This window comes from Eptatretus burgeri, chromosome 3 (assembly GCF_056783735.1).
Source record: "Eptatretus burgeri isolate ZD-2024b chromosome 3, Ebu_testis_v1, whole genome shotgun sequence".
Lineage (NCBI taxonomy): Eukaryota > Metazoa > Chordata > Myxini > Myxiniformes > Myxinidae > Eptatretus > Eptatretus burgeri.
This window is the reverse complement of record NC_140963.1, coordinates 93,141,901-93,156,976: the sequence shown is the minus strand read 5'-3', so window position 1 is coordinate 93,156,976 and position 15,076 is coordinate 93,141,901. Positions and strand designations below refer to the sequence as shown.

Sequence of the window (15,076 nt, the reverse complement as noted above, 5' to 3'; positions counted from 1 at the left end):
CCTGCCCACCAAATTTAATCAGAAACCATCTGAAACTTTTTGAGATATCCTGCACACAAACAAACAAAGAAAATAGAAAGATGTCATGCATAGCACGATACTTGTGAAATCCATAAAACAAATTTGACCTTACAAATAAATGGTGATTGAATTCAATTACCAAATACGCAAATCCTCTTCATATTTCAAGTCAATCGGATGAAAATTGAGATTTTTAGAAAGTCTGCCTATGTTGCCTTTTTGGCCAACGTTGACCTCAAAAATAATTGGTGATTGAATTCAATAACCAAATATGCAACTCCTCTTCAAATTTTAAGTCAATCAGATGAAAATTGAGGATTTTAGAAATCGCATCCAAGTTGTTGACCTCTGACCTTTGTTGACCTTTTGACCTCAAAAACAATAGGCTTCTTGCTTATGACAAACTCTACCATGTGGTGAAGGTTAGTGAAGATCGGTTTTTTTTCATCTGACCATCTGGGTTTTTTTTCAACCACAGTGTAGGTGTGGTTGAAAATGTCTTAAAATGTTAGCTTAATGTTTGGCTAACTTCACAAATAAAGGCTTCTCGCCCATATAATATACAAGCGAAAATCTAGATGATAGACAATGATTGATTTAGAAGCTCATTAGAAACATGATTATTGCATTCATTTTATGAGTATGTATCTGTGTTCGATATTAATTAATATCCATGTATTAATATGAATATTAACTGACATGATTGAAGCTTGTGTGATGACAAACATGACGCCCCATGGTCATGCATATAAAGGTCCGTGGGAACATAATTGATACAGCTCTGTATTCTCATTGCTACTTAAACAACATACTTATGCTTTTAAATGCTTGTAAACGTATAAAGTCCATTGCAAAGCTTTGTAACAACTAAAGTCAGTTTGTCACCATATATGGAGTTGTTCACCAAGAAGGATCATGGGTAAAAGATCATCTGGCCCAGAGTTGAGGCAAATGAGTGTTTTTGTATTAAAAACAAAACATGTTTATCACATCCTTGAATAGAAGAAGTGGCCCATATGTACTGCCCTAAGGATAAAAGAGCCCTTTGTGCTGTGAATTGAACTGCTTGCTTCCAAAAAGTGCGAGTTGAAGTCCCATGCTCACACAGGTGTTCCCATGCTCGCACACAAGCCATATATGGTGTTCTGCTAATTAAGAGACTGAGGAACAGTGATAAGTAGTTTTGCTAAAATAACATGTACTGTTCATTGTCCGTAGCTATGTGAATAATTTCGCGAGAAAAAGCTTGGCTTCTGAACAGAAGAGAGTGAGAGGGAGGTGTACAGGGACTCATCTTGGTGTTTCTTTGTACACTTGCCTCTTCCCGTGTGCATGAATAAATGATTCAACTCTCATTTGGGACTGGAGAAACTGGAGTGAGGTTCGATTCCCCTGGATGTTTGAGCAATTCCACAACATAGGCGAATGACATACAAACAAACAGAGAGACAGACAGACAGACAGACAGACAGACAGACAGACAGACAGACAGACAGACAGACAGACAGACAGAGAGAGAGAGAGAGAGAGAGAGAGAGAGAGAGAGAGAGAGAGAGAGAGAGAGAGAGAGAGAGAGAGAGACAGAGACAGAGACAGAGAGAGACAGAGAGAGACAAAAGCACACAAGAACAACCAATATATGTACTTGAAACATCTTCGATTTTTGCAAGTAACAGACAGACGGGGGTGAAAACAAAACCTCTTTCCACCTTCTGTGGCAGAGGTAAAGATGGCAATAAATAAATAAATAAGAAATGCATTTTGCTATTACTGCACAGGCACGATGGCGGGACACGGCACGGGTACAGGCACGACGGCGGGACACGGCACGGGCACGACGGCGGGACATGGCACGGGCACAGGCACGACGGAGGGACACGGCACGGGCACAGGCACAACGGAGGGACACGGCACAGGCACAGGCACAACGGTGGGACACGACGGCGGGACATGGCACGGGCACGATGGTGGGACAAAGCATTTGTCACCAATTTTGTCCACGGTGTCTGAGTATGCCCATGTCCGTACCATATCCATGTTTCTGCTGGAGTCATAACTCATTTATCAATTAATACAAAATCCATTAAAATTGTCAATTAAACAGAAAAATAAAACCTACCAATCTGTCGTGAACATGCAACCAGTTGTCATCTTCACTAACACCTCCATTATCACCATCTTCGTCTGAATCGCTCGCACAAGTCTCAAAAGAATACGGCTTCATAATTCCCCCAAAAGTGTTTCCATCACCAATTTTGTCTCCAATCGTTTCTTCAAAATCCCACTGATTAGTTTCAACACACTGAGAACCTGACAGAGTTGCTGATGAAGGTGGAATTAATATCGGAATCCGAGCTCGAAATACACTGTTTCTCTATGTAAGCCGCCATTTGGATCAAGGTGGGTTCTGGGTGTGATGTCATTGGCGAAAATAGAAAATTGACACTCTAAAGCTTTTTTCAGCACTTTCTGATTGTCAAAATAAAATTCCAATTTTTTTTCCCCTTCAAATTAAACCATGATTAATGATTTTCAATTGTTTTCAGTAAAAAAGAAAAACAATTTTGTTTTGGTTCCCCTTTGAGGCAAATGGTTTTGCCGGTCCCAAAATCTCCCAGGGAATGTGCTAAGATTGAAGCTTTCAACATTTTGCATACGTTACACAATAAAGCCACAGACGTCACAGTTTTACCACCTTCTTGATGACAGCACAGAATCCTTCGTGCTGACATATTCTCAGGACATTGGATTTGGCTGTGCTGAGATCAATTAATGCAATCGGTCTTCCAGAAAATTTCAAACAAAGAAATATACTGAACCCATGAAAAAGCTCCCAGGTTTTAACAATTAATTTCATCAACCACTTTAATTTTGCAAAACAACGAGCTTCACTTGAGTTTGGATACCCTCGTTTATAAACATTTCAGTCATGGTGAAATCATCCAAAAAAGTTTATTGGACTAATTAAATTATCCATGATAAGCACATACCCCAACATGCGCAGTTGTATCAGCCATTAATTATACCTGAAGGTAGCAAAGTGATCGAAGAAACCTTCCAATAGCTGAGCCAAAGACAAGTTGTTTTTGGAGATAAACGATGGGACGTTCCAAGAACACCGGGAAATCTTGCCGATCTCCAGCTGAGCATTTAATAGCTCCTGCAACATATTAAATGTAAAATTTCGTTTTTCATTCACAAATAAAAAACGGCACAACACTTCTCCCTCACTACATGCAGGTAAGATAGTTGCATGTACATGCAGATAGACAATTCCAAAAATGGTAATTCTACCAAGGTTTGTACACTTGAAGTCTGTTAGTAAATTTTCTTACACTGTACTTACTGGATGGTCTTTCTGCAGACATGGGACAACTGGATATTGAAGGACTGACAAAGAAGAAGAAGAAGAAGAAGAAAACTTCATTAAATGAGAGAAAATGTACAAGCACATTGCACATGACCTGCAAGTGTGATATTAATGGTAGAAGTAGTCACATTGAGCACAAAACAGTGTCAAACCACCACAGAGAACAACCGTTTAAAGGTACATCTCACTAGCTAGCTCAACCACACTCTTGCACCCTCTCGTGGATATTAAAGAACTTGTGCTAACCTCCTTTAGAAGTGTGCAAGATAACCCAATATCCTGTCTCAATGTAAAATTGTTCGAGTAGAGGTAGAGTTACACCTACTTGCTATTTCACAAAAAAATAATAATAATAAAAAATAAAAAACAAAAAATAAAAAAGCATCACAGAGTCAAAGATTTGCAGTGAAACAGTAAATTGTTACACTTACCCTGCAGGTAATATATTGCCATGAGGACCAAACTGTAGCTGCTCAATGTGCCTTGGCTGGCATTGTTGATGTCACGTCGAGCGGCCCATTTCTTGACCACCATTACAAATGGCTTTACACGAGGGTCCGCTAGAAGATGAGATGATGTTCATAATTATGCACAATTTTTTTTAATCAACAATGTCGAGTGTGAAATAGAGGAAATTTGAAGTATACTTTTATCATTTTTTAATGGTTTTCATTAATGTGACAAATTCAAAACAGTTATCAAAGACAAAAGAGAAAAAAAACGATCAGTTGCCAATATAGCACCTTCAAGCAAAGCATTAAAAAATGAGAACAGCCTTCTTGGCTGCTCATATATATATTGTTTCAGACATGGCTTCGGGGTTAATTGGGAATAAATTAAAATAGATATTTCCTTGGGATATAGACAGGTCTCTGCCAGGCAAAATCTGCCCTTTTTTCCAGTCAAGGATTTCTCTGCTGATTTATGTACTTTGGAACATACTCTTTCAAATAAGCTTCTGGGCCACCCTGAATTTTTCTGCAAATCCAATATGGCAGACAAAATCCAATATGGCTGCCCCAGATATTTCAATGCACAGCAAACTTTTTTCTGGTGCATTTTACACCCCATAAATGTATTACCAACAGATAGAAACATGATGACAAACTACACAAATATCATATTGGAATTGTTCTATGACGTCTCCTTGACGTTGAAATGACGTCATAGTCGACCGATCGCTATCAGAAATTCAATGTACTGCAAACTTTTTTCTGGTGCATTTTACACCCAATAAATTTATTACCAACAGATAGAAACATGTCACTAAACTACCAGAATAACCCTTTATTTTTATTCTGTGACGTTGAAATGATGTCATAGCAATGCGATAGCCCACATAATTTCAAATTTTATCAAACTTTTTATTCTATAACCAATAATATCAAATCACCAGTCTAAGTCACTTTGGATTTACTATTTTCTCCTGTATAAAAAGGTTTCAAGTGATTTATGTATTTCCCTCTCTCCATGGTCATATTTCCTCAACTTCCCTTTTATTTTAGAATCCTTAACATCAGGACAGGCAGTAAAGATTCCAGGATTCCTGAGAAGATTCAGCGAATCCACATTTGACTACAGATAAAGACAATGTCAGCTTTTGAACAGGTGTAAACTGTTGCACAATGGCATCTACACCAATTTTGTGTTTAGAGAGTGATGAATTGCATTTGTGTTGTCTGTGTAATGAACGTATCGACGAAGGTGAGCCATCTTCAAAGTTAACTCAGGATGGATTGCAGTCTATTCGAGCACTGGCAGAAAGATGGGTAAAAATTGACCAGAGTTTATGTACTCGGGCACCCTATGTTGAATTCCTGTCTGCTGCACAGCGTCTTTCTAGCACAGGCCAGGATGTCTATGTTCATGAGAACTGCAGAATCACATTTCGAAACAGAATCACCTGAAAGGAAGCCCAGTCCAAAAAACTACTGCCGTCGAGTTCAGGGACAACTGGTTCGCATGAGTCCAATGAGGATGTTGCTAGTCCCCCGTACAGGACACGTAGAGGGTCCCTTCCAACGAAGAAAATCTGTTTTATCTGCAATGTGCAAACAGCAGATGACAGCAAACCCTTCAATAGTGGTGGTCTAGGCCAATGTTCTGAGAAAAATGCAGTATCAAAAATCCTGCAAGCTCGGGATGTGAAAATAAATTATGAAACTGACAAGTTGCATGCTGCCGCAAAAATAATTGATGTAATTCTTCGTGGTGCGTTCTATGACGTTTTTGCAGCGGATGTGTATTATCATAAGACTTGCTATGATAAGTTTACTTACACTTATGAGCGGAAGCTTCCAGCAAAGGAGGATGGATTAGTTTCAGAGGTCATGGATGGCTTTTTCAAACTGTTCCAACGCATGGTCATCAAGGATCTGAATGCCTATTTTCTGACAGAGTTAATTAACCTCCGCCATCTTCGAAGATGGATGGAGGTTACTGTTTTCACCCCTTTCTGTTTGTTTGTTTGTTTGTGAACAGTATTACGGAAAAACTCCTCGACGGATTTCGACGAAACTTGGTGGGGGGGGGTTAGGTATGGTCCAAGGATCATGCCATTAAATTTTGGACTTGGTCCCCCCCCCAAAAAAAAATTGGAGAAATTTTTTTTTGCATTTCTGCATGTTTTAAGTGATTTCCAACCCCCCTCCCAAAAAAATTGTTACCCCCCCCCCAAATTTTTTTTTTTGCATTTCTACATGTTTTAAGTGATTTCCAACCCCCCCCCCCCCAAAAAAAAAATGTTGGAGAAAAGAACTATAATTGTCAGCACTGTTGACATCATATTTAATGAATAAGATACAAGGTTCACTTGAGTGACCCAGCAGTATTGGTGGCAGAGGTTTTGCACTCTCCAGAGTGCTCCCCCTCTAGTTGATGATATAAAGGAGATGAGTGAAGAATATGATGTTAGGGACCCTCCGATTTCAAAACCTATACTTTGAAAAAATGCCTGACTGAGAGATTTGGAGATGCCATTGACTTTCACTTGCTGGGAAACCGGCTGGTCGTCCCTCTAGTGCAGTCAATCCACTTTCGTACTCTGCGGCTACATTACAAGGAAATGGACTTCGTGAATCTGATCTGACCAAGGCATTTGCTAGGCTAATTCGTCGAAAACTTTCACAGAGGGAGGCTGTAAAATGGCTGTTAGAACCAGACGAACTGTTTACTCTACTTGATAGTCACAGACCACTCCACTGTACTTACAATGCCATTGCTTGGTCAATCAATCCCAGGAGGTCAACAAACACATTTGGATATGCCACTGCCTCTAGAATTGAAGCCGAGAAAATTTCAGCCATAGCTGAAAGTTGGGAGAAACTGGTCAATGGTGAGCGTTCTCCAATAGGAGTTGCTAAGAGTTTAACCATTCACAGGATAACAGGCAGCAAGGAAGCCACTCAACTCCTAAACCGATGTGGCATTGGAGTATCGTACACGGATGTTCGTGATATCAATAACATCTGGGCAAAGTTCATCTCGATGGAGCATAAGAGGATGCTTCCTCCAGGTTTTACCACAGGGCAAAGTGTGCATATAACTTTTGATAACTCTGACGGGAAACAACAGATTCTAACAGCATCTCAAACGAAGTGACTTGCAGGCATGGCTATGGAACCAGTGTCTAAGGCAAAATATCGAATATCCTTCCATCACTGACAGAGGATGGGAAACTACTGAGGATGGTATTAAACCAGTATGGTTCACCTGTCCACAACTACCTCCAACACTGGCAAAGACAAAGAGCAGGAAAAGATGAATTCAAGATATTACTTAACTTCTTTGGATCTCTAAACAATGCAGTTCATCCCAATATAAGTTGCTCATAATTAGTCCAACCATGGTTAAATTCATTTGAAGTAAATAGTGGATTTTCCTCTTGCAGGTCTCACTGACTATGATGCCGATGAAGATGATTCAACAACAGAAGAGAGAAGCCAGCTTCGACGGAAGAAGAGAGACAGGACAACCAGCTGACAATCAGAAGACAGAGAGGTCTATTGTGGAAAAAGAAAAAAGCCAGGTAAAATCTCAGAATACCCCTAAAGTGATGATTTAATCTCATTTCAATGTTATGGGTTTGTGCATCCTACATATTATCCAAATTTAATTTTGCAGAGGGTTACATTGAGAGTGCCAGAGATGCCGATGTCCTCACAGAAGGAGGAAAGCCACCTCCACAAAGAAAGAGAAAGACTACAAGCAACTCGGAAAATTTTACTGGCATTACCGACAGGATTAAAATCTATGGTAAGTAATTCAGAAGTGTCCATTTAATCAAAATGTTACTTTTTGAATGATTTCCTATTTCTGAATCCTGGATAAAATTTTGCTCATTCTTTTATAGGAGATGGTGCCAAGGAAACAGCTGAAGAATCAGGAAGTGACGAGGAATACGAAGGAGATGGAGAAAGTTCTGAAACTGATGATGACATGGAAGAATGTTCTTCAGATAACTGCGGACTTGATTCTGACTTCGAGAGTGAAGACAGCGATATAGACCTTAGTGACTGAGAATTGAAAAGCTTCTGTGCTTTTTGAACTGTGACTTTTTAAAACAATAACTAAGCATCTGGGATCATTGAGAGGGGATAGAAATACATTTCAATTCATGTATTTTGTTGGACTAATTCCAAATAGCTTCTCTCACATTGAAATCTAGTATGGCACAGCGAGGAGAGGTCGCTGAACCTAATATGACATCATTTTGCTGTCATTGAAAATTTATGGACCAGTGATTAGAATACCACATTTCTATCAGATTTTAATTCATTCAAAATAAAAAAGTTTGATAAAATTTGAAATTATCGCATTGCTATGATGTCATTTCGACGTCACAGAATAGAAATAAAGGGTTATTCTGGTAGTTTAGTGACATGTTTCTATCTGTTGGTAATACATTTATGGGGTGTAAAATGCACCAGAAAAAAAGTTTGCAGTGCATTGAATTTCTGATATCGATCGGTCGACTATGACGTCATTTCAACGTCAAGGAGACGTCATAGAACAATTCCAATATGATATTTGTGTAGTTTGTCATCATGTTTCTATCTGTTGGTAATACATTTATGGGGTGTAAAATGCACCAGAAAAAAGTTTTCTGTGCATTGAAATATCTTTGGCAGCCATATTGGATTTTGGCTGCCATATTGGATTTGCGGCAAAATTCAGGGTGGCCCAGAAGCTTATTTGAAAGAGTATGTTCCAAAGTACATAAATCAGTAGAGGAAACCTTGACTGGAAAAAAGGGCAGTTTTTGCCTGGCAGAGACCTGTCTAATATGTTTAATGGAAGAGTGGCGTATTTGTGAGAACATCAGGAATGACAAGTGTGGGGGAAAAATTTATATTAATGTATTTTAAATTGTAACAAATGGAGTTTCAGAAATGTAACTTTTATGCTGCAAGTTGAATTGGCTGTCATTTCTGGCCAAAAGACTTTTGCCCTAAATGATAAGAAATGTGTTGTTCTGGAGCAGAGTGACCGAGCTGATAAATGAACATTTGCTTAGAAATGTAAGCAAAGGCTTTTCGTCTAAAGGACATGTCTACAGTCTGGGTGAATATCCCCCAACCTCTCTCTCATGAAAGTATAAAATGCTTTGAAATGTAAATTGTTTCAGTGCAAGCACGTGAGGAAGTATAGTATCTCAGTGGCTTGTACTCCTTGGAACTGACCAAGTACCAAGTTAGAATAAAACTCTCTGATGTAATGTAGAAGTGAATTGAATCGGGTTGGTCAAACTGTTAACTAAAGTAAGAATAAATGAAATAGAACCAAATAATATTGCAATCAATGGGGATTCTTAAGTTCATTGTACAAGGGTGAGAAGTGTATGGTGTATAATTATAAAATAAATTGTTTCACAAGGAAGGACTTGTGTGGACATCAGTTTTATCAGTGTCGATAGGGTTTTTGTAGGATTTTATAATCAAATCAGACAAACGTTAAACTCTGTCTGAAGTCAAATAGGATTCCACAATCGGCCAGTTAGAATCCTTCAGGAGGACAACGATCACAACAAGGTGGGTTTAAAAAATACATGTCACAAGGTTCGTATCGAAAATCACTGTCATTCCCTCCATTTTGGCTGTGTCTCGCCCCACCTACCCTCCCACTGCTCGTATCTTCACTCCTCCCTTCTGTATTATTCCAATCTATATTTTTCCTTTAGCACAGCTCAGCCATCCTATATGGGTGAAGGGTGGAGCCCGAGGCATGGACATTTTAATCCTCTCTGCCAGGACACCTTGAACACAATAACCTTGCCCCCTTCCCACCGTGACTCATTCTCTGGCAGCGATCTTCCCACTTCCATCAGTCCTCCATCACCCTGGGATGTGAGGTTATGTGCATTTGCAAGTCACACGGAGACATTGCAGGGGACTCGCCGGGCCGAGCCGTGAACCCAGTCCATCCATGCTGGATGCCAGCAAGAGTGTGGCTGTGTCTGGTGTGAGAGCACTCACTGGATCAAGGCTCACAAGTCACCATTCTCGACATCTCTCTCGACATCTCCCCCTATTTTAGATAATGAGGAAACCCTACATAAGCTAGGGAGGTGAGTATGGCACTGTCATCTCTCAGATTATTAGAGTTCCTCTGCGTACCAGAAACGGTAGATTGAAGTATGTGGAATCGTTTAGATGTTTGTGTTTTGTCGTATTAAAAGACAGAACAAAACAGTTAAATATCTCCCTTACTTTTAAAATCAGTGATCATGAATATGGGATTTTCATTGTGACCGAAACCTTGATTTGCTATGGATGTGGGGCATGTGGACACATGAGACAGTATTGGCCTGATGCCAAGAAGACCTCCATTACAGCAGTTGGGTTGGTTCCTTCTGTAACTGGCCCGGTGAACCCCGTTAATGAGACGCGTGTAGTACAGAGGTCCATGTCGGAATACCAGGGCAAGGCAAATTGTGGTAGTGTTGTTGAGATCAGCACAATGGCGGAGCATCTAGTTGATGTGGAAGGGAGGCTGCAACCTCGAGAGAAAATGGTTTGTGAAGTGGTACTGACAAAGTTGAGGAGGAACTTGAAACGTACTCTTTTGAGCGCAGAGGGTGAAAGTAAAGGTAGTGAAGTGATACTCATACAGGCAGACAGTATCTCAGACCACCCTCATGACTCCTTGAAAGATGAGCAAGGCGGTGATCAAATAATTGAGAGTTGGACTTCACCCCTTGCTCGTGTTGAAGAAAATCAAAGTGCTATTATTGGTTATCATGGTGAACCCACTGTACCTTGTTGTGACAACGAGCATCTTGGTTGCTAAGTGTTCTGAGCAACAAACAAAAGAAACAAACGTTTTGTCTGCTACTAATGGAAATGCATGTGTTCTTAGCTAAATCTGGGCCGCTGATGTGTAGTCAGAATTTCATCATCACGTCAGGTTTTCAAAATATGCAAATGTATTGATGATATTCAGCATGCTATATTAGATACTTTATTATTGCAGATCGCCACATTGTACATCTAATATCAGTGCTTAGAATTTATCTCATAACATATGTAGATAACAATGATTGATCTCTGTGTATAATGTGTAGTATACAAACCAAGAACATAAACAAGTTGCAGAAAAAGAAGTTAATAAAACATGAGAACATGGTAATCATAGGAAGGGTGTAAACTTGATTGGAAAATCTGCCCCATTGTGAGTGATTCAGAAACAACACTTAAAGTTCACACTCTTCCTTTCAATATAGTCAGCGTGGGCACTGTTCAGACGTGTTCAGAAGTATTCAGGAGTGTGTGAGACACTTGCTCTTGTTGTGTGTGGAATTTGTCTCCTGTTGTAGAAACCAGCAGTAATCGCCCATCACGTTTGGGTTGAACTGGCCTTGATACCTCGTTTCCATGAACGAAATGTCTTGGTGGAACCTTTCGCCATGCTCATCGCTCTCCTCGCCCAGATTAGGTGGGAAGACATCAAGATGAGAATGGAAGAAGTGCATTTTAAGAGACATCCTACAGCCCATTTGCTGATAGGCCTTTAGCATGTTGTCCACCAAATTCCACATACTGTTCAGCTCTATGGTTCCCAAGAAAGTTCTGCACAACCAACACAAATACTTCTCATGCTGCAAACTCAAGTGGGTTCAGTTTATTTTTGAACTCGGGATCACACATCAGTTCTCGGATCTGGGGCCCAACGAAAATGCCTGCTTTGAGTTTGGCACGAGTTTTCGCTGTGCCAAATTTCTCTCTGAGATATTGGAAGCCATTACCATCATGATCCGATGCCTTTATAAAGTTTTTCATAAGGGTTAGGGTTAATTAGAAATTGTAATGCCATGTGGAAACTTTTACTTTAAAACTCATAGCTTGGTCAGTTTTCATCCATTTTTAATTTAAAGTGCATTCTAAAGCTCTTTTTATGAGAAATAATATTCTACAACACTTGTATTGCTATAATTGAAACCAAAGATACAAAAAAATAATAATCTATGATCATTCAAAATCACCCACCAGGGCAAGCTACTGTAAATGAACCATATGTATAACTCAAAATCCTGACATGCTGAGAAAAAAAAAAAACTGACCAGATTCAGAATACTCAGTTTAATCGAGAACATGTGTTTCCACCCCAATGGCAAAATCTTTGTTGTCCAGTGATGACTGTTCCTCACGTGCCATCATAATGACAAAGGTCTTGACAAACCTATAGTAGACAATGGCGATGGAATAGGTGTATCCCTGGAGTTGCAACAGGAACACCGTATTCATAATGACAAAGATGATGTGCTAGTTAGTACCTGCCACGCAGCAAAGTTATTACAACGTCGATGTAGTTGGGGGGGCCTGACAAGGAAGTTTGTGGCCTTGCTTCTGTGAGCGAATCTCAGGAAGAAGAAAGGCAAATTGAGGTAACAAAAGGGAATGTCATCAATTTCTTAAATGAAAAGTTCAGGCAACACCACGTTGCAATCAAAGATGATTTTCCTGATGTGAAAACTTTAATCAGGGCTGCTAAACCCCTCCTGCAAAGGAATGATCCAGCAGAAATTTTGGAGCCCCAATTTCAGCATCTTCGAAAAGCTATTACAAAGGTGAATAAGGAATTGCAAGCGGAGGTGGAGCTACCTTTGTGGAATGGCGATGCGAGATATGTATTGCATCCCTGAATATTAATGGAATATGCCCCCCCCCCCACCCGTATGGGAAATTCAGACAATTCAGACAACGAAAGCCAACATCATCTTAGTGCAAGAAACCCATGCTGCAAACACTCTGGCAGCTGAATGGTGTAAACTTTATCGAGGGCAGTGGTGGTTGAGTGGTTTGACCATACCCAAAGCTGGTGTTGTCATCGCCTTACGTGATAGGATCCCTGCTCAGAAGATTGTTTTGAAGGAGATTTATAAGGCACATCTGATTGCAGTGTTGCTCTATTGCAATCCACAAAAAAATTATCATGGTGAATGTGTACACACTGAAGCCTGGTGTGTTGGCGCAGTGGTTAGGGCAGCGGCTTGGGATCCAAAAGGTCCTGAGTTCAAGTCCCGTTGGGCCACTGAATTAATACACCAGAGGGTTGACTCAGCCTGTCATCCTTCCGAGGTCGGCGAAATGAGTACCAGTGTACTGGGCCGGTGTATACCCCGGTTAAAATAGGTGTACCATATTCCTGTGTCGTAAGAGGCGACCAGGGTTGCGTCAGGAAGGGCATCCGGCGTAAAACATGTGCCAAATCACTATGCGGATCGGATGATCCGCTGTGGCGACCCCTAACGGGAGCAGCCGAAAGGAGAAGAAGAAGAATGTGTACACACTGAGTGAACCCATAGAGAGAAGTGTGTTCTTTTCCACATTGAACAAATTTGTAAAAGGACTGAATTCAACCACTTTCACCTGTATTGATGGGAATTTCAATTGTACCATCAATCCTTCCAGAGAGAGAACAGATCATGAACCCCATGCTGCATCTGTGAAGGTTTTGGGGAACCTCATTGAGAATGATCACTTTAGAGATGTATGGAGGTTACAACATCCAACTTCATCGTGCTCTACATGGTGCAGATGCCATGATGGCATGATGGCATGATGGCATGGCTAGACAGATTCTATGTGAACAAGCCAATGCTGAATGTGGAAGCCATCACCCAGATACTCCCAACTGGGTTCAAAGCCCACTACATGGTTTCAATGGTTTTTACTTTGCCCCTGACATCAGGTAGTAGCGCATATTGGTAGTTTAACACCCACCTGCTAATTGATGTGAAATTTAAAGACTCTTTGAGCCGTGTGGGAAATAATTTGTTCCTCCAAATCCGAGCATACCAGCCTTCGATTGAGGTGGGGCCTTGCGAAGTATCAGGTCAAGTCGTTCTGTCAGCAATATAGTCTTTATACCACTAAATTGCAAAACTTCGATTGATTAATTAAAGGCCGAAATTGCAACCTTGGAGTGAAACATAAGTGGGGCTGGAAAGGGCACTGTATGTGACCATAACAACCAGACGAGGAGGGCACTACTGATTGAATTGGTATCACAGCAAGCAATGGCTAACCTTAGAATGCATGAGGACGAGTTATTTGACTTTAGATATGCCAAATAAGTTTTTTAGCTTGGAAAACTGTTAAAAAATTTTAATCACAGCAAATTCACAGCCTACATATTGCGAGTGGGTCGTCAGTGACCTCCCAACAAGAGATCAAATCTGTTTTGAATATATATTTTTTATACAAACTTGTACTCCCCCCCAGAGTATTAGTAATGAGTTCTTGCAGCAGTTGACTACTGGGCTTCCGACAGTTCAGGAAGACCAGCAACACACACTGAACTTGTCAGATTCAGCTGCTGAACTTGAAAGATGGGAAAGCCTTTGGGATTGATGGTTTGCCTGGAGAATTCCATAAGACTTTTTGGAATCTTGTGGGGCCCAACCTTCTTGAGGTTTTTGATGAAAGTTATTGTGTTGAAGAGCTTCCCCTGTCCTGCAGAAGAGCAGTCATTATGCTTGTTGCCAAATACTGGGCACACTCAACTTGTCGAGAATTGGTGGCCTGTCTCATTATTGTGCGCCGATTACAAGATTTTGTCAAACGTTTTAGCTTACCATCTGAAAACTGTGACCAGCTCGGTTGTGCACTCGGTAGACGTACTGTGTACCTGGAAGGTCTATTTATGAAAATATATTTTTGATAAGACATGTTACCTCTTAATTAATACTTTCATGCCGGCATTGGGTTGTTGTTTCTTGACCAAACAAAGGCTTTTGATCGTATTGATCACACATATATATTTTCTGTTCTTTAGGGGATGGGATTTGGTGAAACTTTCATCTAATATGTCAAACTTTTATACAATAACACCTTCTGTATGATGAAAGTCAACAATTTATGTTCCCCTTTCCCCTTCTGACGGGGTATCCTTCAAGGCTGTCCCCTTTCCAGACTTCCAAACACAATTGCCATTGAACCAATTTTAGCATCAATCAGGCAACAAATAACTCAGGATATGGGAGCTGTAGGTGGTTCAACGTTTGTGGTCAGAGCTTACGCTGATGACGTTTTCATCCTGACCAAAGGCCCAAGCAGTGTTGCTGCAGTGCAGCGTTGCTTAAAAAAAATTTATCTGCGACCTCTTCAGGTGAGGTAAATTGGAGTAAAAGTGTAGCCTAATTGTGTGGTTCAGATAACCCCTCGAACATCGCCACCCTCACAGAAT

The 15,076-nt window shown here is 40.4% G+C and overlaps 2 protein-coding genes and 1 pseudogene across 10 annotated transcripts in view; 2 read left to right on the top strand and 1 right to left on the bottom strand.

Annotated features, from left to right (window-relative positions):
• LOC147030455 (uncharacterized) overlaps nt 1-9,311 on the top strand; it is a 74,166-nt gene extending 64,855 nt beyond the window's left edge. Inside the window, exons 1-5 of one of the 3 annotated variants that reach the window (XM_085874521.1) lie at nt 3,420-3,463; nt 4,897-4,999; nt 7,281-7,418; nt 7,514-7,645; nt 7,743-9,311. In XM_085874521.1, the coding sequence (XP_085730647.1) occupies nt 4,982-4,999; nt 7,281-7,418; nt 7,514-7,645; nt 7,743-7,895 (441 nt within the window). In that variant the 5' untranslated portion in view covers nt 3,420-3,463; nt 4,897-4,981 and the 3' untranslated portion in view covers nt 7,896-9,311. Of the gene's footprint in view, nt 1-3,419; nt 3,464-4,896; nt 5,000-7,280; nt 7,419-7,513; nt 7,646-7,742 lie in introns of those variants that run through there. The other 2 variants (XM_085874520.1, XR_015056378.1) reach the window with 2 other exon arrangements.
• The window catches only part of TENT2 (terminal nucleotidyltransferase 2), a 104,629-nt gene that overhangs the window by 15,571 nt on the left and 73,982 nt on the right, over nt 1-15,076 (bottom strand). For all 7 annotated transcript variants that reach the window (XM_085874518.1, XM_085874514.1, XM_085874516.1 and 4 more), the window contains 3 exons: nt 3,823-3,951; nt 3,368-3,411; nt 3,048-3,181 (listed from right to left, as the gene is read on the bottom strand). In XM_085874518.1, coding sequence (XP_085730644.1) covers nt 3,048-3,181; nt 3,368-3,411; nt 3,823-3,951 — 307 coding nt within the window. The remainder of the gene's footprint in view (nt 1-3,047; nt 3,182-3,367; nt 3,412-3,822; nt 3,952-15,076) is intronic.
• On the top strand, nt 4,601-7,224 carry LOC147030456 (uncharacterized; annotated as a pseudogene).